The sequence below is a fragment of the Vipera ursinii genome (genome assembly GCF_947247035.1).
Source record: "Vipera ursinii genome assembly, chromosome: 3".
Lineage (NCBI taxonomy): Eukaryota > Metazoa > Chordata > Lepidosauria > Squamata > Viperidae > Vipera > Vipera ursinii.
In genome coordinates this window covers 113,994,574-114,018,306 of record NC_139516.1, presented here as the reverse complement: position 1 = coordinate 114,018,306, position 23,733 = coordinate 113,994,574, and the positions used below count along the sequence as shown (strand labels likewise).

The window sequence follows — 23,733 nt, the reverse complement described above, 5'->3', positions numbered from 1 at the left end:
GTAACTCTGTATTGTATGAATCTAGAAAATGAGGTTAACTGAATAAAACAATTTAGGGTTGAGGAGAAGATGGCCAAATCTATAATATACAAATGTTTTCTAGATTACCCTGGGAAGAACAATACAGTAGCGTTTTGATAATTTTCTCTTATTCTAGGATATTTTCTTTCAGTATCCCAATTTCCACAGCTTGGTATAAGAATTAAAGGGAGATCTGTAATTGTTAATGATCTCAGCTTTCTCCCCAATACATTGGAGGAATTGCCCACTCTTTCCTTCTACCAATCCTTGAACCTGAATGCTTCTAAGCCAAGAACTGTAGAAAGTTCCATAGCCTCATCCACAACTTTTAGAAGTCAGATCCTCCTTGCAAGAATAGAAGTTCTGCAAAGAGACATGATCAAACAGATCACCTCCTATGGGCCCCATAATATTTTAGACTTAATTCCTGTTCTAAGGGTAAAGGGAAGGGCAGTTTATTTACTCATTCATCTTTGTTGATAACTTTGACTGGAAAGATCTAGAAGAACCTTTTCTCTTGTGGCCGCCACACGGAGCAGAGACCTACCTCTGTCCTTTTGGCCTTCCAAAAGGCCTTTAAGACCTGGCTCTGCCAGTTGGCTTGTTGTCCTAATGGGGGTGCTTACATTGGAGATGACTGACAGCACCCCAATGCTATCTGTCCTCTTAGTTTTTAGTCCCTATTTCTTAATAAATATAATTAAAAAATAAAACCATTGCCTTTTCAATTTAAAAAAATCCTGTGTCCCTCTTTTGGGTGTCTGTCTTAATCTCTGGTCATCTACCAGATGCCTGGGAGTTTGAGGTTTCTGAGCAGTATCTTAGCAGTTCCCAGCTCTGCACTCTTCTGCATTTTGTTGTTGTTGTTAGCTGTGAAGTCATGTCTGACCCATTGCGACCCCATGGACAACGTTCCTCCAGGCCTTCCTGTCCTCTACCATCTTCTGGAGTCCACTTAAGCTCATGCCTACTGCTTCAGTGACTCTGTCCAGCCACCTCATTCTGTCGTCCCCTTCTTCTCTTGCCCTCAATCTTCCCCAGCATTAGGCTCTTCTCCAGTGAGTCCTTCCTTCTCATTAGGTGGCCAAAGTATTTGAGTTTCAACTTCAGGATCTGGCCTTCTAAAGAGCAGTCAGGGTTGATCTCCTCTAGGACTGACCAGTTTGATCTCCTTGCAGTCTAAGGGACTCGCAGGAGTCTTCTCCAGTACCATAGTTCAAAGGCCTCAATTCTTTGGCGCTCAGCCTTTCTTAGGGTCCACTTTCACAGCCATACATTGCAACTGGGAAGATCATAGCCTACTTTTGTCGACAGGGTGATGTCTCTGCTTTTTAGTGTGCTGGCTAGGTTTGCCATTGCTTTCCTCCCCAGGAGCAAGCGTCTTTTAACTTCTTGGCTACAGTCCCCATCTGCAGTGGTCTTGGAGCCCAGGAAAATAAAACCTGTCACTACCTCCATTTCTTCTCCATCTATTTGCCAGGAATTGAGAGGGCCAGTTGCCATGATCTTGGTTTTCTTAATGTTAAGTTTCAACCCAACTTTTGCACTCTCCTTCTTCACCCGCAACAAGAGGCTCTTTAGTTCTTCTTCACTTCTGCCATTAGAATGGTATCATCTGCATATCTTAGGTTGTTAATATTTCTCCCAACAATCTTAATTCCAACTTTTGATTCATCTAGCCCTGCCTTTCTTGTGATGTGTTCTGCATATAAGTTAGATAGGCAGGGTGACAGTATACAGCCTTGTCAGACTCCTTTCCCAATTTTGAACCAATCGGTGGTTCCGTGACCAGTTCTCACTGTTCCTTCTTCACCCGCATATAGGTTTCTCAAGAGACAAATGAGATGGTCTGGTACTCCCATCTCTTTAAGAACTTGCCACAGTTTGTTGTGAGCCACAAAATCAAAGGCTTTAGCATAGTCAATGAAGCAGAAGTAGATGTTTTTCTGGAACTCCCTAGCTTTCTCCATGATCCAGCGTATGTTGGCAATTTGATCTCTAGTTCCTCTGCCTCTTCGAAATCCTGCCTGTACTTCTGGTAGTTCTCGATCCACATACTACTGGAATCTAGCTTGTAGGATTTTAAGCATAACTTTACTAGTATGTGAAATGAGTGCAATGGTGCGATAGTTTAAACATTCTTTGGCACTGCCTTTCTTTGGAATAGGAATGTAAACTGATCTTTTCCAATCCTGTGGCCACTGTTGAGTATCCCAAATTTGCTGGCAAATTGAGTGTAGCACTTTTACTGCATCGTCTTTTAAGATTTTGAATAGCTCAGCTGGAATACTGTCATCTCCACTAGCTTTGTTGTTGCTCAGTTTTTCTAAGGCCCACTTCACATTCTAGGATGTCTGGCTTGAGGTCAGTGACCACCTCATCGTGGTTATCAGGGACGTTGAGCTCATTCTTGTATAGTTCTTCTGTGTAATTTTGCCACCTCTTCTTAATCTCTTCTGCCTCTGTTAGGTCCCTGCCATTTTGGTCCTTTATCATGCCCATTTTTGCATTAAACGTTCCCTTCATCTCTCCAATTTTCTTGAAGAGATCTCTAGTCCTCTCTATTCTATTGTTTTCTTCTATTTCTTTGCACTGTTCATTTAAGAAGGCATTCTTATCTCTTCTAGCTATTCTCTGGAATTCTGCATTCAATTCGGCGTATCTTTCTTTTTCTCCCTTGCCTTTCGCCTCCCTCCTTTCCTCAGCTATTTCCTCACACAGCCATTTTGCTTTCTTGCATTTCTTTTTCTTTGGGATGGTTTTAGTTGCTACCTCTTGTACAGTGTTGCGAACCTCTGTCCATAGTTCTTCAGGCACTCTGTCTATCAGATCTAATTCCTTAAATCTATTTGTCACCTCTACTGTATAATCAACAGGCATATGATTTAATGCATACCTGAGTGGCCTAGTGCTTTCCCCTACTTTCTTCAGTTTAAGCCTAAATTTTGCAATGGGAAGCTCGTGGTCTGAGCCACAGTCAGCTCCTGCTCTTGTTTTTACTGATTGTATAGAGCTTTTCCATCTTTGGCTGCAGAGCACATAGTTAATCTGATTTCTGTGTTGACCGTCTGGTGATGTCCATGTGCAGAGCCGTCTCTTGGGTTGTTAGAAAAGAGTGTTTGCTATGACCATCGTATTCTCTTGACAAAATTCTGTCAGCCTGTGCCCTGCTTCATTTTATACTCCAAGGCCAAACTTGCCTGTTATTCCGGTTATCTTTTGGCTTCCTACTTTAGCATTCCAATCCCCCATGATGGTAAGGACATTATTTTTTGGTGTTAGTTCTATAAGGTGCTGTAGGGCTTCATAGAACCGGTCAATTTCATCCTCTTCAGCACCGGTGGTTGGGCATAGACTTGGAGTACTGCGATATTGAATGGTTTGCCTTGGATTCGAACTGAGATCATTCTGTCATTTTGGGGATTGTATCCCAGTATTGCTTTTCCTACTCTTTTATTGACTATGAAGGCTACTCCATTTCTTCTGAGGGATTCTTGCCCGCAGTGATACCTGATAGTCATCTGAATTAAATTTACCCATTCCTATCCATTTTAGTTCGCTGATTCCTAAGATGTTGATGTTCAGTCTTGTCATCTCTTGTTTGACCACATCCAGCTTGCCTTGATTCATGGATCTTACATTCCAGGTTCCTATGGAGAAAAAATCTTTACAGCATCGGACTTTCCTTTCACCCCCCAGACACATCCACAGCTGAGCATCCTTTCGGCTTTGGCCCAGTTGCTTCATTCTCTCTGGCGCTACTAGTACTAGCCCTCTGCTCTTCCCCAGTAGCATATTGGATGCCTTCCAACCTGAGGGGCTCATCTTCCAGCGTCATATCATTTTGCCTTTTGGTACTGTCCATAAGGCTTTCATGGCAAAGATACTGGAGTGGGTTGCCATTTCCTTCTCCAGTGGATCACTTTTTGACAGATCTCTCTGCTATGATCTGTCCGTCTTGGGTGGCCCTGCATAGAGAGCTCCAACCTTGTTCCTGGAATATGTTGGAACCACTCTCCCAGCTTAGGAATCACAGCCCCAAGTACACCAACCACCACTGGACCATTTAGGCCTTTACTTTCCACATCTACTCTAGTTCTTTCTTCAGATACTGATATTTCTTCAGCTTCTCATGCTCCTTGATGTTGCAGAAGTAAGGGTGGCTGGTTCTCTTCTCATTTGTTCTGGAGCAGCATCCATTCCCCACTGTCAGCCCCTCTAGGAATACCAGCAAATCCAACTACAGAGGAAGAGCAGAACTATACTTTATTGAGAGGCTATAACAACAGAATCTTGCAAGCCTGATTGTGCTTCTCCTCTCCTCCCTCTTATTCCACAAATTATTTGTCTGAGTCTCTTCAGAATATTAGTCACATATTTTTATATATGTCAAACTTTCAGCAGAAAAGGCATACTGTATTAAATATCTGAATTTGGGAAATGGATTAAATAACTGAATTTATACAATCCCAAATTTTGCTAGCTACCTTAATCTTCTCCATCAGTGACTCTCCACATGTTGAAAAAAATTGGCTTCTTTGCTGTTCATAGAATGAAACAACAGGTGGACACTATAGAACAGGGGTGTCAAACTCGCAACGTCACGTGACGTGTGGCGACCTATCGAGACTTTTTCTCCATTGCCGACAATGGGGTGGGCACGGTTTTGGCATGATGCATATGGCCCACGGGCTGGCAGTTTGACCCCCCCTGCTGTAGAAGAAACCAATTAGGAAAACTAGATGGAAGGCACAGTATCAAAAAGAAGATTTAGCAGTTATCAATGTAAAGGTAGCAGTGCAAAATAAATAATGGGGATTGCCCAGAAAGTATGTTCGGAAAGCAGCGTGCGGGATCATAAAGAACAGCAATTTATAGGAATAGAAAATTACCAAAGTTCAGAAAGAAAAGACCAGGAAAAGTTAACAACAGAGAAATCAATTCAAAGAATGAAGGGCAGTGATAGTAACATAGACAAAAATAAATGTCTTAAAATAAGTTTTTCAATCAATGTCAAATGATATCTCTGCTGAAAGGAATGAGTGTAATCAAGATCAACAAATGATTTTTTAAAAATGAATGGCAGCATGAAGAGAAAAAAAACAAATAAAACATTTCTTTTTAAAAGCTTGAGGAAAGTTTTGGAATGAATAGAATCCAGGGCAGTTGGAGAAAGATATGGAAATACAAATGCAGCGATTGAGAAAACTGGCCAGTCTCTTCAGTAAAACAAAACTACACACTGATTTGCAAGTATCACAAAGTATCATTCCACTTCTGTGACTCAAACCCATTATTTTGTGCCCCAGGATTACCATAGTGATTTATAGCTCATGTAATATAATTTATCTACATGCTTTAGAAAAAGTTACATTTATCACTTGGAGAGGGTACAATGTTTTCCAGTATGGTGCAAAAACATTTTTTATTTTATTCCCTGATATTATTTTGCTGCCTTGCTTTGTGTGATTGACCTTAATTTTTATTGTACTTTAATACAATAAAATGTTCCATGCTTTGGCAACCTTTTATATCATGGAATGACATACGAACCATACGAAACACATTTCTAATGCACATATGTATATACATATATACACACACACTCCTTCACACCTCCATATGAATATGCAACCTTGCCACAACAAACGTTTTAAGTTATTTAGGTCTTGAAGCTAGAAAATTAAATGCAGGAAGTGTGCTTTTATGGTACACCAATTCTTGTTCCTTGCACAAAGTAGTCCTCAACTTACCATCACATATGAGCTCAAAATTTCATTGCTAAGGCAGACAATTGTTACGTGAGTTTTGCCCATTTCACGACCTTGCTTGCCACAGATGCTAAGTGAATCAGTGCAGTTTTTAATAAGCTTTTAAGTGAATCTGGCTTACTTATTGACTTTGCTTATCCAAAGGCTGCAAAAAGTAATCGCATGCCAAGCATCCAAATTTTGATCATGTGACCACAGGGATGCCGCAAAGATTGTAAGTGTGAAAAATGGTCATAAGTGTTTTTGGTGCTGTTATAACTCTGAATGATCACTAAAGAAATGGTTGTAAGCCGAGGACTATCTGCAATCTCTTTTTCATGCTAATAGTTCTGCACTGATATCCCATGCCTACTCAGAAAGCAATATTCATTCCTCTGCACACAGTAATGAATAAGAAAGTTTCCTAGAGAATGGGATAAGCAGCTGAAACAATAAACATAGAAAAAAGAGAGATGCCCCAGAGAGCCCCAAAACTATTGCCAAAGGCCCTAGATGAAGACTCAGGCCAACTGTGTGTTTCAAAGATGAAAAAGAAATGCTGCATTTTTTGTCATATACCTGAATATACCACATAGGAACCTCATTGCTGTTAATGTTGCAGCAGAAATCATACTGTTTTGCTTGCAGTTGCATGAATAAGAGCATTCTTTTTTGTTTAAATATTCAAAGTTTGCAAAAGTTAAATTACCTTAACTGAATTATTTATTTCACTAATTTACTAAGAGCTACATATTGGCATTCAAAAATAGTTTTTTACTGGAATGCTTTTATAGAACAATAGCAAGAACACAGAACGTCAGAATCCCTTAAATACAGAATGGTGGTGTGCAAACCTATATTTTGGGGATATTTTCCCCTATAAGAAAGTCATCTTTATAATTATTCAGTTGGAGAAAGAATGTTTTTTTAAACAGTGATATAGACTATACAGTTCCTTCTTCCCTCCATAATTCTTTCCTCCACTACTTTATCGATAGCTGTAGGAAACTATTTAAATTATAAATAACCTTACCAATTTTATATACACACACACATACTCATATATACATTATTTAAAAAAAACAAATGAAATACTGACAAGTATCTGTTTCCATATAGGTCTCCTTTGTAAGAACAATAATGAGGTTTTGGATCCAATATTGGCAGTATAGTTAATTCTTGACTGAAAGTCATGTTTGCCAGGTCCTCTGGATGCTCTTGGTGGAACTGTGTGGATATGGCTCCCTGGAGGTTGAGGGTGGGATGCACTTCAGAGCTATATACACAATACATCCCACTGAAATCATACAGTTGCTAGCTTTGCTGTTATCCTGAAGTGGTGTCCACAAGGATGTTCATCTCCAAGTCAAGTGCGATGTTTGAGGATGATGGGAACTGCATAAGAAACACCATCTTTAAATCACTTGTAAAAATAATTGTCAACTAACTAGTTTCAACCCTAGTCATTGGAAATCATCTTTGCAATTACAATATTGGATTTGCCTACTGGTAAATCGTGGCTTGCTTAACTATAGTTTGCTTAATGACTTATAACTAAATAGGTTAACATAATATAAATAATGAATTAGGGTTTATAAAGTATTGCAGCTAAATTTGCCTAAAACCTCAGACAAGCAAACTTCATAAACCCAATTAGTTAACCCTAAAAAGTGTTTAATTCTGGTTAAATGGTTACCATTTATTCTTAAATTTACATCTACAGTGATCCCCTGCTGATTTTGTACATTTGCCCACTGACAAAGAAACCATCAGTCTATAATTTTAATGGTAGGTTTATTTTAACAGTGAGAGACAGAACAACAACAAAAAATCCAGAAAAACGCATTTCAAAAAAAGTTATACATTTATTTGTATTTTAATGAGTGAAATAAGTATTTGATCCCCTATCAATCTGCAAGATTTCTGGCTCCCAGGTGTCTTTTATATAGGTAACAAGCTGAGATTAGGAGCACTCTCTTAAAGGGAGTGCTCCTAATCTCAGTTTGTTACCTGTATAAAAGACACCTGTCCACAGAAGAAAGCAATCAATCAGATTCCAAACCCTCCACTATGGCCAAGACCAAAAAGTTGTCCAAGGATGTCAGGGACAAGATTGTAGACCTACACAAGGCTGGAATGGGTTACAAGATTATCGCCAAGCAACTTGGTGAGAAGGTGACAACAGTGGGTGCGATTATTCGCAAATGGAAGAAACACAAAATAACTGTCAATCTCCCTTGGTCTGGGGCTCCATGCAAGATCTCATCTCGTGGAGTTTTAAGGGTCATGAGAATGGTGAGGAATCAGCCCAGAACTACACAGGAAGATCTTGTCAATGATCTCAAGGCAGCTGGGACCATAGTCACCAAGAAAACACACTACACAGTGAAGGACTGAAATCTTGCAGCGCCCGCAAGGTCCCCCTGCTCAAGAAAGCACATGTACAGGCCCGTCTGAAGTTTGCTAATGAGCATCTGAATGATTCAGGGGAGAACTGGGTGAAAGTGCTGTGGTCAGATGAGACCAAAATCGAGCTCTTGCTGTGTTTGGAGGAGGATGAATGCTGCCTATGACCCCCAAGAACACCATCCCCACCGTCAAACATGAAGGTGGAAACATTATGCTTTGTGGGTGTTTTTCTGCTAAGGGGACAGGACAATTTCACTGCATCAAAAGGAAGATGGACGGGCCATGTACCATCAAATCTTGGGTGAGAACATCCTTCCCTCAGCCAGGGCACTGAAAATGGGTTGTGGATAGGTATTCCAGCATGGCAATGACCCAAAGCACACAGTCAAGGCAACAAAGGAGTGGCTCAAGAAGAAGCACATTAAGGTCCTGTGACCTAGCCAGTCTCCAGACTTTAATCCCATGGAAAATCTGTGGAGGGAGCTGAAGGTTTGAGCTGCCAAGCGTCAGCCTGGAAACCTTAATGACTTGGAGAGGATCTGCAAAGAGGAGTGGGACAAAATCCCTCCTGAGATGTGTGGCCAATTACAAGAAACGCCTGACCTCTTTGATTGCCAACAAGGGTTTTGCCACCAAGTACTAAGTTACGTTTTGCACATACTTATTTAACTCATTAAAATGCAAAACAATTTATAACTTTTTTGAAATGCATTTTTCTGGATTTTTTTGTTGTTATTCTGTCTCTCACTGTTAAAATAAACCTACCATTGAAATTATAGACTGATCATTTATTTGTCAATGGGCAAACGTAGAAAATCAGCAGGGGATCAAATAATTTTTCCCTCACTGTAAACATTACTGAATGGACTGTCCTAAATATTCTAGCATTAAGTACTATCACCAATGCAGAACATTTGATTTATTATATTTACAAGAATATCAGAAAGGAATACGCACCAATAATGATTAGCAATACAGCAACAGCAACCAAAGCCACAATTGCCTTCATCTGCAAATTAACACACAGAAAAGTATGTAATTAATTCCCAACTGTAGTCACAATTGATCAGCTTAATCCAGGTTCAACAGCATGCCAATAATAATGAACATGTTCAGATAATTCAAAGTAGCTACAGTTTCAAAATGACCTAATTTCAAGGATCAAAAACACATTAAGCCAGAATGTAAGTACAGGTCTTTCCCTTTCAACAACTGTTCAAAGTTATAATGGTGCTAAATGAGAGAACCGATAGCCATTCCTTGCAGTAGTGGCTGCTGCAGCATCCCCCACAATCATGTGATTGTAATTTGAGTACTTGGCAACCAACTCACAATTACAACCACTGCAATGTCCTGCAGTCGCAGGATATTCATTTGAGAGATTAACAACTGGCTTCCAACAAGCAAAGTCAATGGGAAAGCTGGAAGGAGGTTGCAAGGTGTGGTCACATAACCACAGGATATTGTGACCATGTGGGATTCACCTAATGATGGGAACTGGGACTGCTGCAATTGCCACTGTAAGTCATTATCGTGTCATAGTTTATGAACATGTTGTTTAGCGATGGAGTTGCCATTGCCAATTACCGTAGTTAATCAAGGCTTAGCTGTACTTATTAAGCAACAGATTTATTCAGCAATCTAGTTTTGAAGGGGAAAAGCTGATTCAGAGCACATCAGGGTGCTTATGCCATACTAGGCAGCAATTCTTTCAAAATGCTCTATCTTTTTCCAATGCTCATTGACTTGCCTGCACTCATAAGCTTCCTTCAAATTCAGATCATGGCACAGGCATAATGTACTTTTAGATACTATAAAGTATGAATGAAGTAAATCAATAAATCATGGTTGCTTTTAAGCAGTAAGCCAGTTTGAAATTGTAATACTGATTACTACAACACAGTGTGAATATGAACAATTTTTGTGTGTGGTTTCTTGACATGCTATAAGTCTATTTTTTTGTTTTTATTTTGCTGAATCTTCACAGAATTACAAGACACAGGGTTTCTGGGAAAGATGGCAGACTGAAAACAGCTCTATGAAAAGCAGAGCCAATGTTTGCACCATGAACAAGGAGCCAATGGGTAGAATGGATCCTTTGGACAAAGAGAGGATGTGAGATTGCCCAAGCCGTTTTCCTTACTGTTGCTCCTTACAAGGAAATTGAAAATCAGCAGTCTTCTGAGGGTGGGAGAATTGGGAGGCAAGGGAATTGGCTATAGTTGTTCTAGCTGCACACAAGCTTTATAAAGGAGTTTTGCACTTCTCTTGCTAATCACTTTTAAAAGTTGTCAATTAACTGCTTCAAAGAAATTAGACACTTTCCAAGTGACAAGATTGCAAACATCATCTGGGTGTCTTCAATACTTTAGATGAGAAAAGGAAAATGTATCTTTACAATCTTTTAAGAATTTTAAATAAACAGTAAAAAGGCAAGATTTTAGCTGCAAAAAGTTTTACACATATTACGGGCTCAAAAAATATGGGAAAATTGGGATTTTGAATATTAAGACTCTGAAATTGCACCAGAACTTTGAATCAATTATATGCTATGTTGTGCCTTCTTGGGAACAATTTCAGACATTGATTCTGAATGTGAAGAAGCTGTTCCCGCAGTACCCACAGAACGTCAACCTCAGTAGACACAAAGCCAAGACTCATGAGAGGCCAACACAGGCACTAGCTGAACAGATGGAGCAGTCAGATGATGTAAGCTCACCCAACCCTCACACCCAGAAAGCAGAGTGGACAGTAGAAAAGAAATATTCTGTGAGACTCCTTGCCAAGCGAGGGAGCAAATCTATTGATTAAAGACAGCTGGCTGGAGTTGATTTAAGACACATCCCTAACCATGTTCCTTTATTAGAATGAACCATACGATTCCAGATCTTGCATGATGTTTATAGTTAAGTGTTAAGATATGGAATGGGATACGTTGCTATTTGAAACAATTCTCTTTGGAACTGTTGGCATTTGGAGGGGAAAAATGTTGTGTATTGGGTTTGCCTACACTTAATGCAGTGCTTAAGGGGTTTTTTTCCCCCTTACAGAGCTTGTTTTTTTAAAGGAGAAATGCTCTTTCCTAGTTGTTTGCTTACACTAGCATACCAGGATCATTTATTACCATAGGGCTCTGTTTGGACTTTTTGCTGACACCTGGACTGGAGGTATTGGAACTATCTACATGTTATCTAGAGTTTTAGGCTTCATTATTAGCATTTTATCATGGCAGTCTAGGCCTCTTTTCTAATTTCAGGAAAGAATGGTTTTCTTCTTAGCCAGACATGTCAAACACAAGGCCTTGGGGCTGGATCCGGCCCACAAAGTGGTTTCATGCGGCCCGTGAAGCCATCCTGGAAACAGTGAGGGAACGGCCCCCACTGCCTTGGCCCTGGCCCAGAGACCCTCCTCCTGCCAGAGACCCTCAGATCTGTCCCACTCCTGCCCAGGCCCCCATAGGCACCCTTGATGCGAACAATGTAGAGCTGGCCACGCCCACCCAGTAGGCCATACGCACTCTAGCCACGCCCACCCACTAGGCCACACCCACCCTGGCCATACCCACCCGGCCCCCTGAGGGCAACTGCAATGCTGATGCGGCCCTCAATGAAATTGAGTTTGACACCCCTGTAATCTTAGCCAAGATAATTTCTTTTGGGACACAAGAACTTGCCTTTTCAGAACTAAACAGCACCGAGTATATTCTGAAAGTCTTTGAATGCCCTTTTTTAAAGTTTTTAAAAAATACAAACCAAGCTGGGAAAAGGGTGTAATGTAACCCATGAAGTTGCCACTTGTGGAATGTTATCTAGAATGTTTTCTATTGTTTAAATTCTCACATGGAATCAGTGTTTTTTTATTATCTGATCAATTGCTTCCTGAGGTCGCTTGTTTTGTACTTATAAAAAAGACTTGACTCTTTTTTTTTTAATCCCATTTATATCCCGCCCTTCTCCGAAGACTCAGGGTGGCTTACAATCTAAGAAGCACAAATCAATGTGCTTAGCACTAGCCTTCATTCTATGTATATGCCTGCTTATTAGGGCTTTCGTGCCCCCCCCAAGCGGCATTATTACAAAGTCAGCTTAATTGCCCCCAACAATCTGGGTCCTCATTTTACCTACCTCGGAAGGATGGAAGGCTGAGTCAACCTTGAGCCTGGTGGGACTCGAACTTGCACTAATTGCAGGCAGCTGGTGTTCCTTAAGGAGGCATTAGCCCACTGCTCCACCAAGGCTCTCCCCTTTAATAAATTATATTTGCTTTGCCTGCATTACTTGATTTGTTTTTTCAGGTGGAAAGCTCCTTTGCAAAGGTAAAGATAAGGGACCCCTCAAATTCAGGGATGAGGTCCATGCTAAAATTGGGTTGCCTGATTTCTGGGCAACACATGGTTAAGACTTGAGTTATGAAATGAAGAGTCTTATATTTATTAAGAAGAGGTGAAGAGATTATGAAAATTGCAATGAAAATGAGAAGTTGTTTTCTTGTGGACCGTCCTTTTTTATTTTTTTCTCTTTTTTGCACCTTTTTTCTTTTCTTTTTTTTTCTTCTTCGGTTAGTATTATCTTTTACTGTTCTAATTAAAACTTTGAATAAAAATTATTTAAAAAGATAAAATTGCAAAGTATAGAAAGGTAAAAGAAATAAACCAAAGTGGTCAAATAAACCACAATTGTAATATTTAGGAAACCAGATAAGCCTTACCTTGCAGCCTCGCCACCACATTTGTCTTCTGAGCTGTTTGGATCTGTTACTGAAAGCTGTTGCATTATCTGATAAGCTTTCTGCACCAGAGAGAGAGAGACAGAGAAATGGAATTGAACAGCCTGCCATAGTGGTAAGAAAGCTTTTGCCTCTATCCTGATTTATTTATTTTTTTAAAAAAAGATCCATCCGTATCGTGAACAGAGAATTCTGCACAATTTCATTCCTTATAGGGAATCTAAGAAAAACAACCAAACTCTTATCTAACATCAATTTGTTCAACAATTGTTCAAAATTAGGACAGTGCTGAACTAGGATTTAAAAATGGGTCCTTACAGTTGCAACTGCCTGTGTCTGTGCGATCACATGACTGCAATTCATATGGATAGGGATTGGTTTGCAATTGCAAGATCATAGAAGTTTGTTTGTGCTCACGTGACTGCCATTTACAACCTTCAGTGCTGGTTTCCAACAAGCAAAGTTAATGGGGAAACCAGCAGAAGACGGTAAGTGGCAAGGGCATGACTGCAGCATGCTGCAACCACACAGGATTTGTCTACAGTAGCAACTGGGATAGCCAGAAGTGTTGGGATAAGTCAGCTGGTCATGCAACATTGCATTTTACCACTGCAGTGCTTACCAATGGAGTTTTTCCATCTCCATTACCTCTGGCAAACGAGGACTACATATAGTCTACGTTACTAAAAAGCTCTCTTTTGGATCATTAGTTCTGTAATTACTGTATTTTTGGAAATGAAGACAAAGCTGTTTAGCAGAACTTTCGAGTTAAGAGACATTGCTACTTATTTACTGTTGTCCCATCTTGAAAGTAGCTGTGGATGATTTTAATCTATTCCATTTTTATTTGAATACCATACCATGAATGTTTTAGTGTGCTTGACACTACAAGCCACCAAGAGTCTTTTAACTGCTGTGGGTTCCCATCTGTAGCACAAGAATGGGAGGTGTATTTCCTATGACTAGCTGTTTTTTGTCTCTCCACATTACATTTAGCAGCAAGGATTACCTTTTCATAGATCTACGAGACAATTCAGAGCCATTTTTCTTAGACAGTGTGGTAAAAATACGAAGGGAGAAAATATTCTGAGCTTTAAAATAAAATTAAAAAGGCACCCACGTTCATTTCTTCCATGAAAAAGCTAACAAGCTTAACTCTAAAACAGACACAACAGTATCACCGTTGTGTACCCAGGACCCGATGCATGCAACAGGGAATCTAAGAAATAAGAACAATGAAATCCAAGCATGCTGAGGTTAGTTAAAAGGAGAGACACGGTGTTCCTGGAACTCAGTTTCACCTGCTAAAAGGGAAGGCGAAATGTACCTTACCTGACTTGTCTTGCAAATCGTCCAGCCGTTCTCCTCTCTCTATCACTTTGGTGATATTTTCTTGCATGACATCAATAACTTCGTCAACCTGGTTTTGAACTCTGGTTTAGAAATACACATAAGGATGCATCACATGAGGAAGGAATTTATCATCAATACCAGAAAATGCTACTGATTTGATATCCTGCACGTGTAATCTAGGAGCCTTGGTGGAGCAGTGGGCTAATGCCTCCTTAAGTAACACCAGCTGCCTGCAATTAGTGCAGGTTCGCATCCCACCAGGCTCAAGGTTGACTCAGCCTTCCATCCTTCTGAGGTAGGTAAAATGAGGACCCAGATTGTTGGGGGCAATTAAGCTGACTTTGTAATAATGCTGCTTGGGGTGTGTGTGTGTGAAAGCCCTAATAAGCAGGCATATACATAGAATGAAGGCTACTGCTAAGCTTGTAAGCCGCCCTGAGTCTTCGGAGAAGGGCGGGATATAAATGGAATTAAAATAAATAAAATAAATAAAAATAATCTAGACGCTGAGTGGGAATGAGGGGAGTTGTAGCTCAATATATTCAACAGCTCTGAGTCTGAAGTGAGTGTGATATAGTTTGACATCAAATATTTTCTAGCGTGCAAAGACTTTAAACTCTTTATATTAACTATTAAAGAATGTACTATAAATAGCAACATGTCGATTTGTTTTTCAAATAGGCATCTGAATTGATAAATTATCTGCCCAAATCCAATATTGAAGCCTGATTAAGACAGAAGTTAAATTGAACTCAACTTATTGAATAAATTGAAAAGTAAGCAAGCATGCAAGCAAGCTTGTAAACAGTATATATCAAAGTATAATACTTGTTAGATCCCCATTAACCACACTGTTCATCCTTTCTTGAATTCTCAAGTGCACATTTATGCCCACAATAGTTTCACAAACAATATTTTAGATATTCTGGTATATATGTAGGTAAGAATAAGAATCTTCAATTGTGGCTAAAAAAAAGCAATTAAAACAGTTGTTGCAAAGCTAATATACACTGATCAAGCAGCATTAACAACTAAACTAGCTATTATTTTCTATTAGCTATAGATTAAACATTTTATAAAGCAGCCCAATATAGTGCAACAATCTAAACAGACTTTATGGTGGTCAAATTTGCCTTTTGTAGGAAGATACATAGAAATCAAACCGGTCAGTCCTAGAGGAGATCAACCCTGACTGCTCTTTATAAGGCCAGATCCTGAAGCTAAAACTCAAATACTTTGGCCACCTAATGAGAAGGAAGGACTCACTGGAGAAGAGCCTAATGCTGGGAAAGATTGAGGGCAATAGAAGAAGGGGACGACAGAGAATGAGGTGGCTGGATGGAGTTACTGAAGCAGTAGGCATGAGCTTAAATGGACTCCAGAAGATGGTAGAGGACAGGAAAGCCTGGAGGAACGTTGTCCATAGGGTCGCAATGGGTCGGACACGACTTCGCAACTAACAACAACATAGAAATCATGATTTGCTCTGATGGAATGGAAGATAAAGCCATTAACAGAACTGTGGGGAACTGCAGAAGGAGGGAGGCTGTTTAATGAATATCAACAGGCTAGTTCTTCCAAAAATACTTTAACTAAATTGTTTATCTTGTTTCAAATAATATATACAAAAATAGAGGAAGAATTATTTGATGATGCAAATGCACTGACTTGGAAAGCTAGTTGGCAAAGGAAGAAAGCTAGAGTAAGACTGAAGGAAACAGAAGCTTTGACCTATTAGAGGGGATGCTATATTACCAATTAGAAGATGTTTGAATATGGTTAAGAATAGATTGTTAGAAATAGAAGTATTATAACTAGATAAACAGGATTTGTAATCAGAATATCGTATCTCGGTATGAAAAAGGAAATAAGAATATGCTAAGAACTTTGAATAAGGGAAGATTTTGGTTACCCAAATATAACTTGCTTTGAAATTATAAGTGATTGGGATACTTTGAATATGGATGGGAAATTAAAATGGAAAAAAGCGAAAATAGGATATAGACTAAATAAATGGAAATTGAGTGCATTTGCAATTAAGATATGCTTTGGTTAGAAAAGATATTCTAAACTGATTATTATTGACACTATTAGAAAAATGTAACAAATGTTGATATACAACTGTATATTTACTAACAACAATAAGAATTGTATTTGCTTAGTGTGGGAAAAATGGTTATTATCAGAAGAAGAGAGGATGTACTAGAGGGTGTAATATCGGACTTAGTTTGAAGAAGCTCACATGTACCACAGAATCCTAATGGACTCAGTCATCACGTTGTCTATTGGGCACTTGATTGTGAAAACAGAAAATTAATAAAACATTTATAAAAAAAAGTCTAAGGAGGGGGGAAGGGGAAAGATTTGGAAGCCAATGTACTTTTTGATGAGAGGAGAGCCAAGACTGGGCTGAGAGAAGTTTTCCTTTAGCAAAGGAAAAATATAGCAAAGAACTAATTTGTTTTTTCCATGACTGACCAACAAAAACTGGCAAAGAATTAGTCAAAGTGGTATAAAGTGCTTCTGGCATTGACAACTTTGTGCCTACCCAGATACAATGCCAGCTCCAAGAAATCTATTCATTATGCCTTAAGAGGATATAAAATTCCATCCAAAACAGTAATAGCTCCAGTTTAAAGAAACTCATTTAATGACTATATTGCCCTGATTTGGTTTCCCCAGATGAAGACTCGGTTTAATAATTCACACATTGCATCCCACATTCAAAACTTTCAGAGCATACGTGGCACCGATTGAAAAAAATTACTGAGCTGGGGATCATCAATATAGTGATGATATTCATTTCTTCATTGGATTTCTACCAAACAAGTTAGAATTAGGCCAAAATGTGACACTTCAAACTCGCATTCCTAATGTCTAGTTAACCCAATTCCAAACTGAGATAGGTTGTTTCCTGCATACTACTTCATCCCATCAAATGCAGCAATGATTATAACAGGCAAAGGAAATGGCAATTAGTAACATAATTGGACATTACTTCATTTCCTGTGTCTTTCATTGTGTAAAGCTGTGTTAGCGATCAGAGTATCACCTCTTCTACTGGCACTACAACAAGAGATTCCTGGCATATGGGGGGGGGGGGAAATAATAAAACTAAAGGACAAAATTAGATGAGAATACTCTTTAACGGGGTGGAGCTTGTCTTTAATAGCTGTGATATGGGAATACATCATAATATCCCACTTCCTTCACTTTTTCTGTATATTACTAAGAGCGAAGGAATAAAAATTATGCATTTGGAAAAGAATTACAGGCAGGGCCCAGCTTTTTATTCTAAAGCACTATACGTGGTCCTTCCATCTCTCAAACTGCTCATGAAATCCAATCTTAGCTTTAATAATATAGTATAGCTTCCCATAAGGTGGTCAATTTTTTTTCCAGCCAACCAATGAAGAAGTGGAGGTTTTTAAGAAGAGATTGGACAACCACTTGTCTGAAACGCTAGAGGATTTCTTACTTGAGCTGGGGGTTGGACTAGCAGAACCAGTTAGACAGTTAGAACAATTAACCAGTGGAACAACCTGCCTCCAGAGGTGGTGAATGCTCCAACACTGGAAGATTTTAAAGAAGAGACTGAAATGGTATATAGGGCTTCCTGCCTGAGCAGGGGGTTGCACTAGATGACCTCCAAGGTCCCTTCCAACTTTATTATTATTATTATTATTATTATTATTATTATTATTATTATTATTATTATTATATTATTATTATTATTATTATTATTATTATTAACCCCAAAGTCCCTTCCAACTCTGTTATTCTGTTATAAAGTATAAAATCACCTTGTTTCCCTACTTTTGCCTACCCATTTTTTAATTAAGTAACCACCTCTCTTAGCAATTTAAAAGTTCAATGAAAAAGCAATTTAAAAGTTCAATGAAAAAGCAATTTAAAAGTTCAATGAAAAAGCAACCTTGGCTCCTGGCATTAAGTATTTGAACAATAAAATGGTGTCAAAGGTTCATAAGGTCAGTAGGGAAGGAGGAGAACTAAAAGGTGGGTGAACTAAGAGTTTCCGAATGGTTTACTATATCCATGCCACTTGCATTCCTTCTTAATCCCTCTCTACAACTAGAAAATAAAAATAGATCTGTCCACTTCAATGTCAACTTGCTGCTACACCCGTGTGTCCCTTTTAGCCTTCAGAAACCCAAATCTGTGTCCCCTTTACTTATAAAATGGTTGCCCATATCTGATATAGGCAAAAACAAATATACAGCTTTCATATATATGGAATCAGTTAAAAAAGAAGAAAGCAAAGAAAGGCAGTTAGTGACTGCCTTGTTTAGCAAAGGTTCGCAGTTATGACAGTGATATAATTTTGCAACTATGCCTTGCATTTACAACCTTTGCAGGGCTGTAAAACAAAGTTAAGAAAAATCATAAGCACAGTCACAGATCAGTTAGCAACCATGTTACTTAATAACTGAGTTGTCATAACTAAACAAGGACTACAATTCCTGTATTTCTAGAAGGCTGCAGATTCTGTCCTGTGTTACAATATGTAAGATGCTGGCTCAAAGGACGTAACTGAACATTGTGCAATGGAGGAAGATAGTTCTTCTAATCCCCAACAAAAGGAACTATTAACTAGGACTTTGCCAAAGCATACAGCATAAATTACAACTGTTACTCCTCAATAATTAATAAAGTTGATTATTTTCCTACTTTTAATTTTCTCTACCACTTTGAGTCTATTATTTATATTCTTCTGTGAAATTGCATAGTGACAAGAATGTATACACAAAGATAGAAGAGGGAGATTGTCTAAAAATAATTTTTAAAATATTAAAAGTACTGAAAGAAATGTGATTTTTCCAAAAGACAATGTTCATTATTTCATGAACAGACTTAGCTCTAATCTAGGAACTAGTAATTCATTTCACCTGATAAAGTATGATCATAGAACAGTTATAATAGCTGGACATGAAAATTAAGCCAAAATAGATTTCACATGCCACAAAATACTCACTGTCTGATCTTGTCATTCTTGGATCCGAACTTTGGCCCTGATGGCCCTCTCCTACAAAATAATTAAACAAGTTACATTGTTACGTTTATCTTCCAAGATGAGTGGCAAATCTTAGGGCTGATTAACAGACAGATGTTTGAAATCTGAAAGCATTATACATTCAGAAGAAACAGCCCACTTCTGGAACCTATGTAAAATCATCTGGCAGAGTCATACACTGAAGAGTTTGTAGTAGCTATTACTGACAAACAACCACAGTAAGTTGAACAACACTTTGTCTAGTATTTATAAGGAACCCTTGAGATCAAAGCATGTAGAACAGGCAGAGACAATGGTGCACAGGACCTAGGATTCAATAGTTATCCCTACTCTGGTTTGGAGACACTTACAAGAAAAAGTCCTCTTCTTCATCTGAATCTTCCTCTAGGAGGTTTCTCTGCAAACACAAAAGATACATCTATGAAAAAGAATATTTCTACTAATAGGTATTTTCATTCAAAAAGAAATTTCAAAAGAGTGTTTCTAGACTGAGTCATTAATCAACGCAACTTTTGTCAGAATGTAATGCCATTGACACAATATATGGCAGCAGTCCCCAACCTTTTTGGCAACTGGGACCAGTTTCATGGAAAACCATTTTTCCATGGACTGGACTGGGGGGGAGGGGGAGAGGAATGCACAATCTAGATCCCTCACATACGCAGTTTACAGTAGGCTTTGTGCTCCTATGAGAATCTAATGCCTGACGAACTGAGGTGGAGCTGAGGCGGTGATGCTCGCACTAGGGAGCGGCTACAAATAAATGAAACTTCGCTCCCTCGCCTGCTGCTCACCTTCAGTTATGCAATCGAGTTTCTAGCAGGCCATGGACCTGTACTGGTCCATGGGCTGGGGACCACTGATATATTGTATCAGATATCCACAGACAATACAAGACAGAATCGTTAGGTCTTCCTTTTGAATAAACCATGTATACTTGTGAATAAGCCCATCTACACATAAGCCAACCTTCAATTTTTCAATCAGAATGCCATGAAAAATGTGTCACCATGGAGAAGATGACCTGCATTTTTCATGGTATTTTAGTTAAAAATCTGAGAGCTTATATATTTGTGGGTGGACTTATGAATATATATATATGGGAAATATGTGTACTTTTAAAAACTATTACTGTATATATGCACCTGTTGATAAGCGCATTCACATATAAGACAAATGCAATTTTTTTGGATGTATGTTGGCACCTAAAATTCTTGGTTTATTTGCAAGTGTATATGATGCTCCGAAAAATTCCTTTGAAAGGTAAAAATAATTAAGAGTGCCAATCTTGGTTTTGTCAAATACCTGACATAGTTTTGTTTTTGAAATTGAAAATAGTCTGTTTCACTGCTTTTGCTTAATATTTCTAGTTAGTTTTGCCAGAATTTCAATCTTTCCCATGATCTTAAAGAGGGATTCCTTGGGTGAGGGGAGAACTATCAACAGTTATCTCAATCTAACTATACAATGTATACAATTCCCCTAATACTGTCTCATATTAAAGTGAAGACCGGCTTCATCATTCAACCAGTGGAGGATTGAATGGACCCGGCAAGTCATGTGCCAATAAGATCATAAATACAGAAAAATATTGATCTGAGTTCCAACAATTTGAGAAACAACAGCTGCAGGTAGTAGAGCTTGCTTTTTCCCTTCACTCCCCTTCTCGGTGGCTGGATAGTGAATGCTGAGAGCTATGGTGGACTATACTTGGCCAATCACTACTTTAGACTTTTAACAGATCCTGCTATTCTTTTGAAAAGTTCAGACCAATTTAGGTAGCAATACTATCCTATGTATTTAAAAAAACTAGAGATGGGGGATCTGTGGACCCTTCAGATCTTCTTGTAAGGAATGAGGGATTCCTGTATCCTTCATTATTGATAGTTCACTAACATCTTGAAAATCACAGGTTCATCAGTTCTGAATTTGCCCTAGCTCCTGCCCACCTAGAAGTTTGAAACCATGTAAATGCAAGTAGATAAATAGGTACCACTTCGGTGGGAAGATAACAGGGACACAAAAAGAGCTCCCTCGGGCATCACCTGGGCAATGGTGACATCCCTGGCTAATCCTTTCAACTTAGAAGCACCTTGGTAGATGCTTGTGACAAGAATGTAGTAGTAATATCAGTTCTGAACTTGATAAAGAGCTGCTTTCTTTAAATATTATACAACTCCTAGAAATTATTTCAGAGAATCTTCTAAATGCATTAATACACCCATTTCACCAGCAGGTCACACATTTAAATCATACCAAGATAACTATCCCCTATACACTCACCCTCTCACTTTTGACTGACCCAGTAACATCATCGTCATTGAGGTGGCGCTTGAATTTTGGAGGCATGTTTTCATACCAGTGCTATTTTTTTGTCCTAGTAGGAAAAAAAAGACATTCTAATCATTCTGTCAGGTTTTAGTTCTCAAATTGTAAGAATTTAAAGACTGGCTACAATGATGCTTGCATAACACTGCAAATACAAATTATTACATGAAAACAATATGAGATCTGGGAATTTCCAGTGTAAGAGTGAAGATTTGTTCTCCGAGCTTGTGAGTTGGTTTCTGAAAGTTTCGTTACCAGGCTAAGTAACATCTTCAGTGGAGTATCAGTGTTCTTCTGTTTATAAGGGCTTCAAGAAACTATATTTCCAGTATAGTTTGAAGTACAATTTTATAATTCATGAATAGATTATTTTATTTTTAAACTATTGCAAATATTGTTCAAATCAAGGATTAAGTTTAAATTGTAAAATATATCCCTCTTCTAGCCATATGAGTATTAATTAAATCCCCATTAGTTCCTAAAGCCTTTTACACATGCAGAAGTTGCTTTGATGAAAGGATTTTAAAATGTCATGGTTATTGGTTTTGGTCATATGAATGGAAGAGATGTAAATGTTATTTTAAAATAATTTCTTTTATCCCATTAATAATATGCATTTTTTAAATCAGCAACACTTTCAAAGGACTGGCTAGAAAAAAAAAGTTGGCTTTCTACATACTGTTTAAAGGGAAAGGAAAGTCTTTTCAACCTACCACTACTTCCAACTATGCTTTTGTACACACAGTTAACCACTTGAGCTAGGATTATTTTTTAATCAGATCATTATTTCTGAATTTTTCATTTTCAAAAATGGTCAGATGCTTTAAGGAAATCTACAAAGCCTGAAAGTAATGCTTTTCCTACCACTACTCCTCAGCACCTGGTGTGCAGAATATGCCTTTGATCTATTTCAAGTGTCACCCAAAACACCGATAATGCATCAAAATACTACTTGCAAAATATAAGATATCATGAACCATTACATTATTACCATCTACAATGTCTTGGATATTTATTTATTTATTTATTTGATTTATATACCGCCCTTCTCCCGAAGGACTCAGGGCGGTGTACAGGGCAATAAAAATAAGAATACAGGATACAAGATTTAAAGTTAAATGATTGTGCCCAATGTAGTAGGTTAGTTAAAATAATGTTAAAACCCAAACCCATCAGGCCAGGCCGGCTTGTTCGAATAGATAAGTTTTTAGATCACGCCGGAAGGAGCGAAGGTCGGGGGCCATCCGGAGTTCAGCCGGTAAGCGGTTCCAAAGGATTGGTGCACCCACCCACTTAAATAGATTCAGCGAAAAAACTGCACTGCAATTTGCTCAATAACAGATACCTCAGCACTGAAAAGAATGTTAAAATATACATATAAAATATGTAGGTATGCTTTTGTGACCTACAATGGCCAGACGCAGGGAGATTTAAGGACAAATCCATTTTGCAATCTGAAGCTTAAATAGCTCCAGGAATTCCATCTTCCTTAATTTGCACTACCAACGTGGAATGTAGCCTTACTGCTTCCGCCCAATCTTCATTACACACAGTTCTATCATTCTTCTCTACACAAGTGTACACGAGTTCCTGTGTCTTTTAGATACACTTCTATCCAATCCGACCTCATTTAACAATGATTTATCTAGCTTCCTCCCCCCCCCCCCAAGTTTACAGTGTCCCATCTAGGGGACTGTTAACTAAAATAAAACGACTGCTCCTCTAAAACTGCTTGTCTTCATCTCTCACTCGCGCGGTCTTCTTCTCCGGGAGTCTTCGTTCTCCAGCTGTCCATGCCTGCTCTTTCCATAAGCCTTCACACGAGACGCTCGTCCTCTCCGGACTGCGCAGCAGCCTGCCAGTTTCTTTCCCTATTGGCCATGTCAACCTTCCTGCCTCGCCCCCGGGAGACTTGCTTTCTCTCCTCCCAAAGGGATCTTCGGCTTCCTCCCGGATCCAGTTTCCCACGAGCCAGCGCCCACCGAACTCGAGACCCTGATCATCCGCCCACCTCCCCGCGCGCCTTTATTTATCCCCTCGCTCACCTGTTTCCCTTTCAGGCCGGTGCGGAAATGGCCGGTCCGAGGAAGAGGAGGAGTTGTCGTCAGCTGTCGC

General features: G+C 38.9%; 2 protein-coding genes across 4 annotated transcripts in view; both read right to left on the bottom strand.

The window, feature by feature from the left end:
* Nucleotides 1–6,977, bottom strand: part of MYOC (myocilin) — an 18,243-nt gene extending 11,266 nt beyond the window's left edge. Inside the window, exon 1 of the mRNA XM_083361165.1 lies at nucleotides 6,871–6,977. The gene's annotated coding sequence lies outside the window, so the exon portion shown is untranslated. The remainder of the gene's footprint in view (nucleotides 1–6,870) is intronic.
* Nucleotides 6,933–23,733, bottom strand: VAMP4 (vesicle associated membrane protein 4). Of its 3 annotated transcripts, XM_083361168.1 has the most exons (9): nucleotides 23,664–23,696; nucleotides 22,915–22,970; nucleotides 21,574–21,667; nucleotides 19,641–19,687; nucleotides 19,252–19,302; nucleotides 14,238–14,338; nucleotides 12,888–12,967; nucleotides 9,138–9,189; nucleotides 6,933–7,166 (listed from the first exon to the last, which is right to left on the bottom strand). In XM_083361168.1, the coding sequence occupies exons 3-9, from the start codon at nucleotides 21,637–21,639 to the stop codon at nucleotides 7,138–7,140; spliced, it is 426 nt and encodes a 141-aa protein (XP_083217294.1). In that variant the 5' UTR covers nucleotides 21,640–21,667; nucleotides 22,915–22,970; nucleotides 23,664–23,696; the 3' UTR covers nucleotides 6,933–7,137. The 3 variants fall into 3 exon arrangements, with proteins under 3 accessions (XP_083217294.1, XP_083217292.1, XP_083217293.1); XM_083361166.1 differs by lacking the exons at nucleotides 6,933–7,166; nucleotides 9,138–9,189 and having other exon boundaries at nucleotides 12,375–12,967; XM_083361167.1 differs by lacking the exons at nucleotides 6,933–7,166; nucleotides 9,138–9,189; nucleotides 22,915–22,970 and having other exon boundaries at nucleotides 12,375–12,967; nucleotides 23,664–23,733.

Excerpts from the sequence above, each read along its gene's own strand:
- VAMP4 (XM_083361167.1), bottom strand. The coding sequence starts at position 21,639 with ATGCCTCCAAAATTCAAGCGCCACCTCAATGACGATGATGTTACTGGG. Across the intron at positions 19,303-19,640 it reads GAAGAAGAGGACTTTTTCTT|GAGAGGGCCATCAGGGCCAA; the intron begins GTAAGTGTCTCC and ends ATTATTTTGTAG. Across the intron at positions 12,968-14,237 it reads CGATTTGCAAGACAAGTCAG|AAAGCTTATCAGATAATGCA; the intron begins GTAAGGTACATT and ends TCTCTGGTGCAG.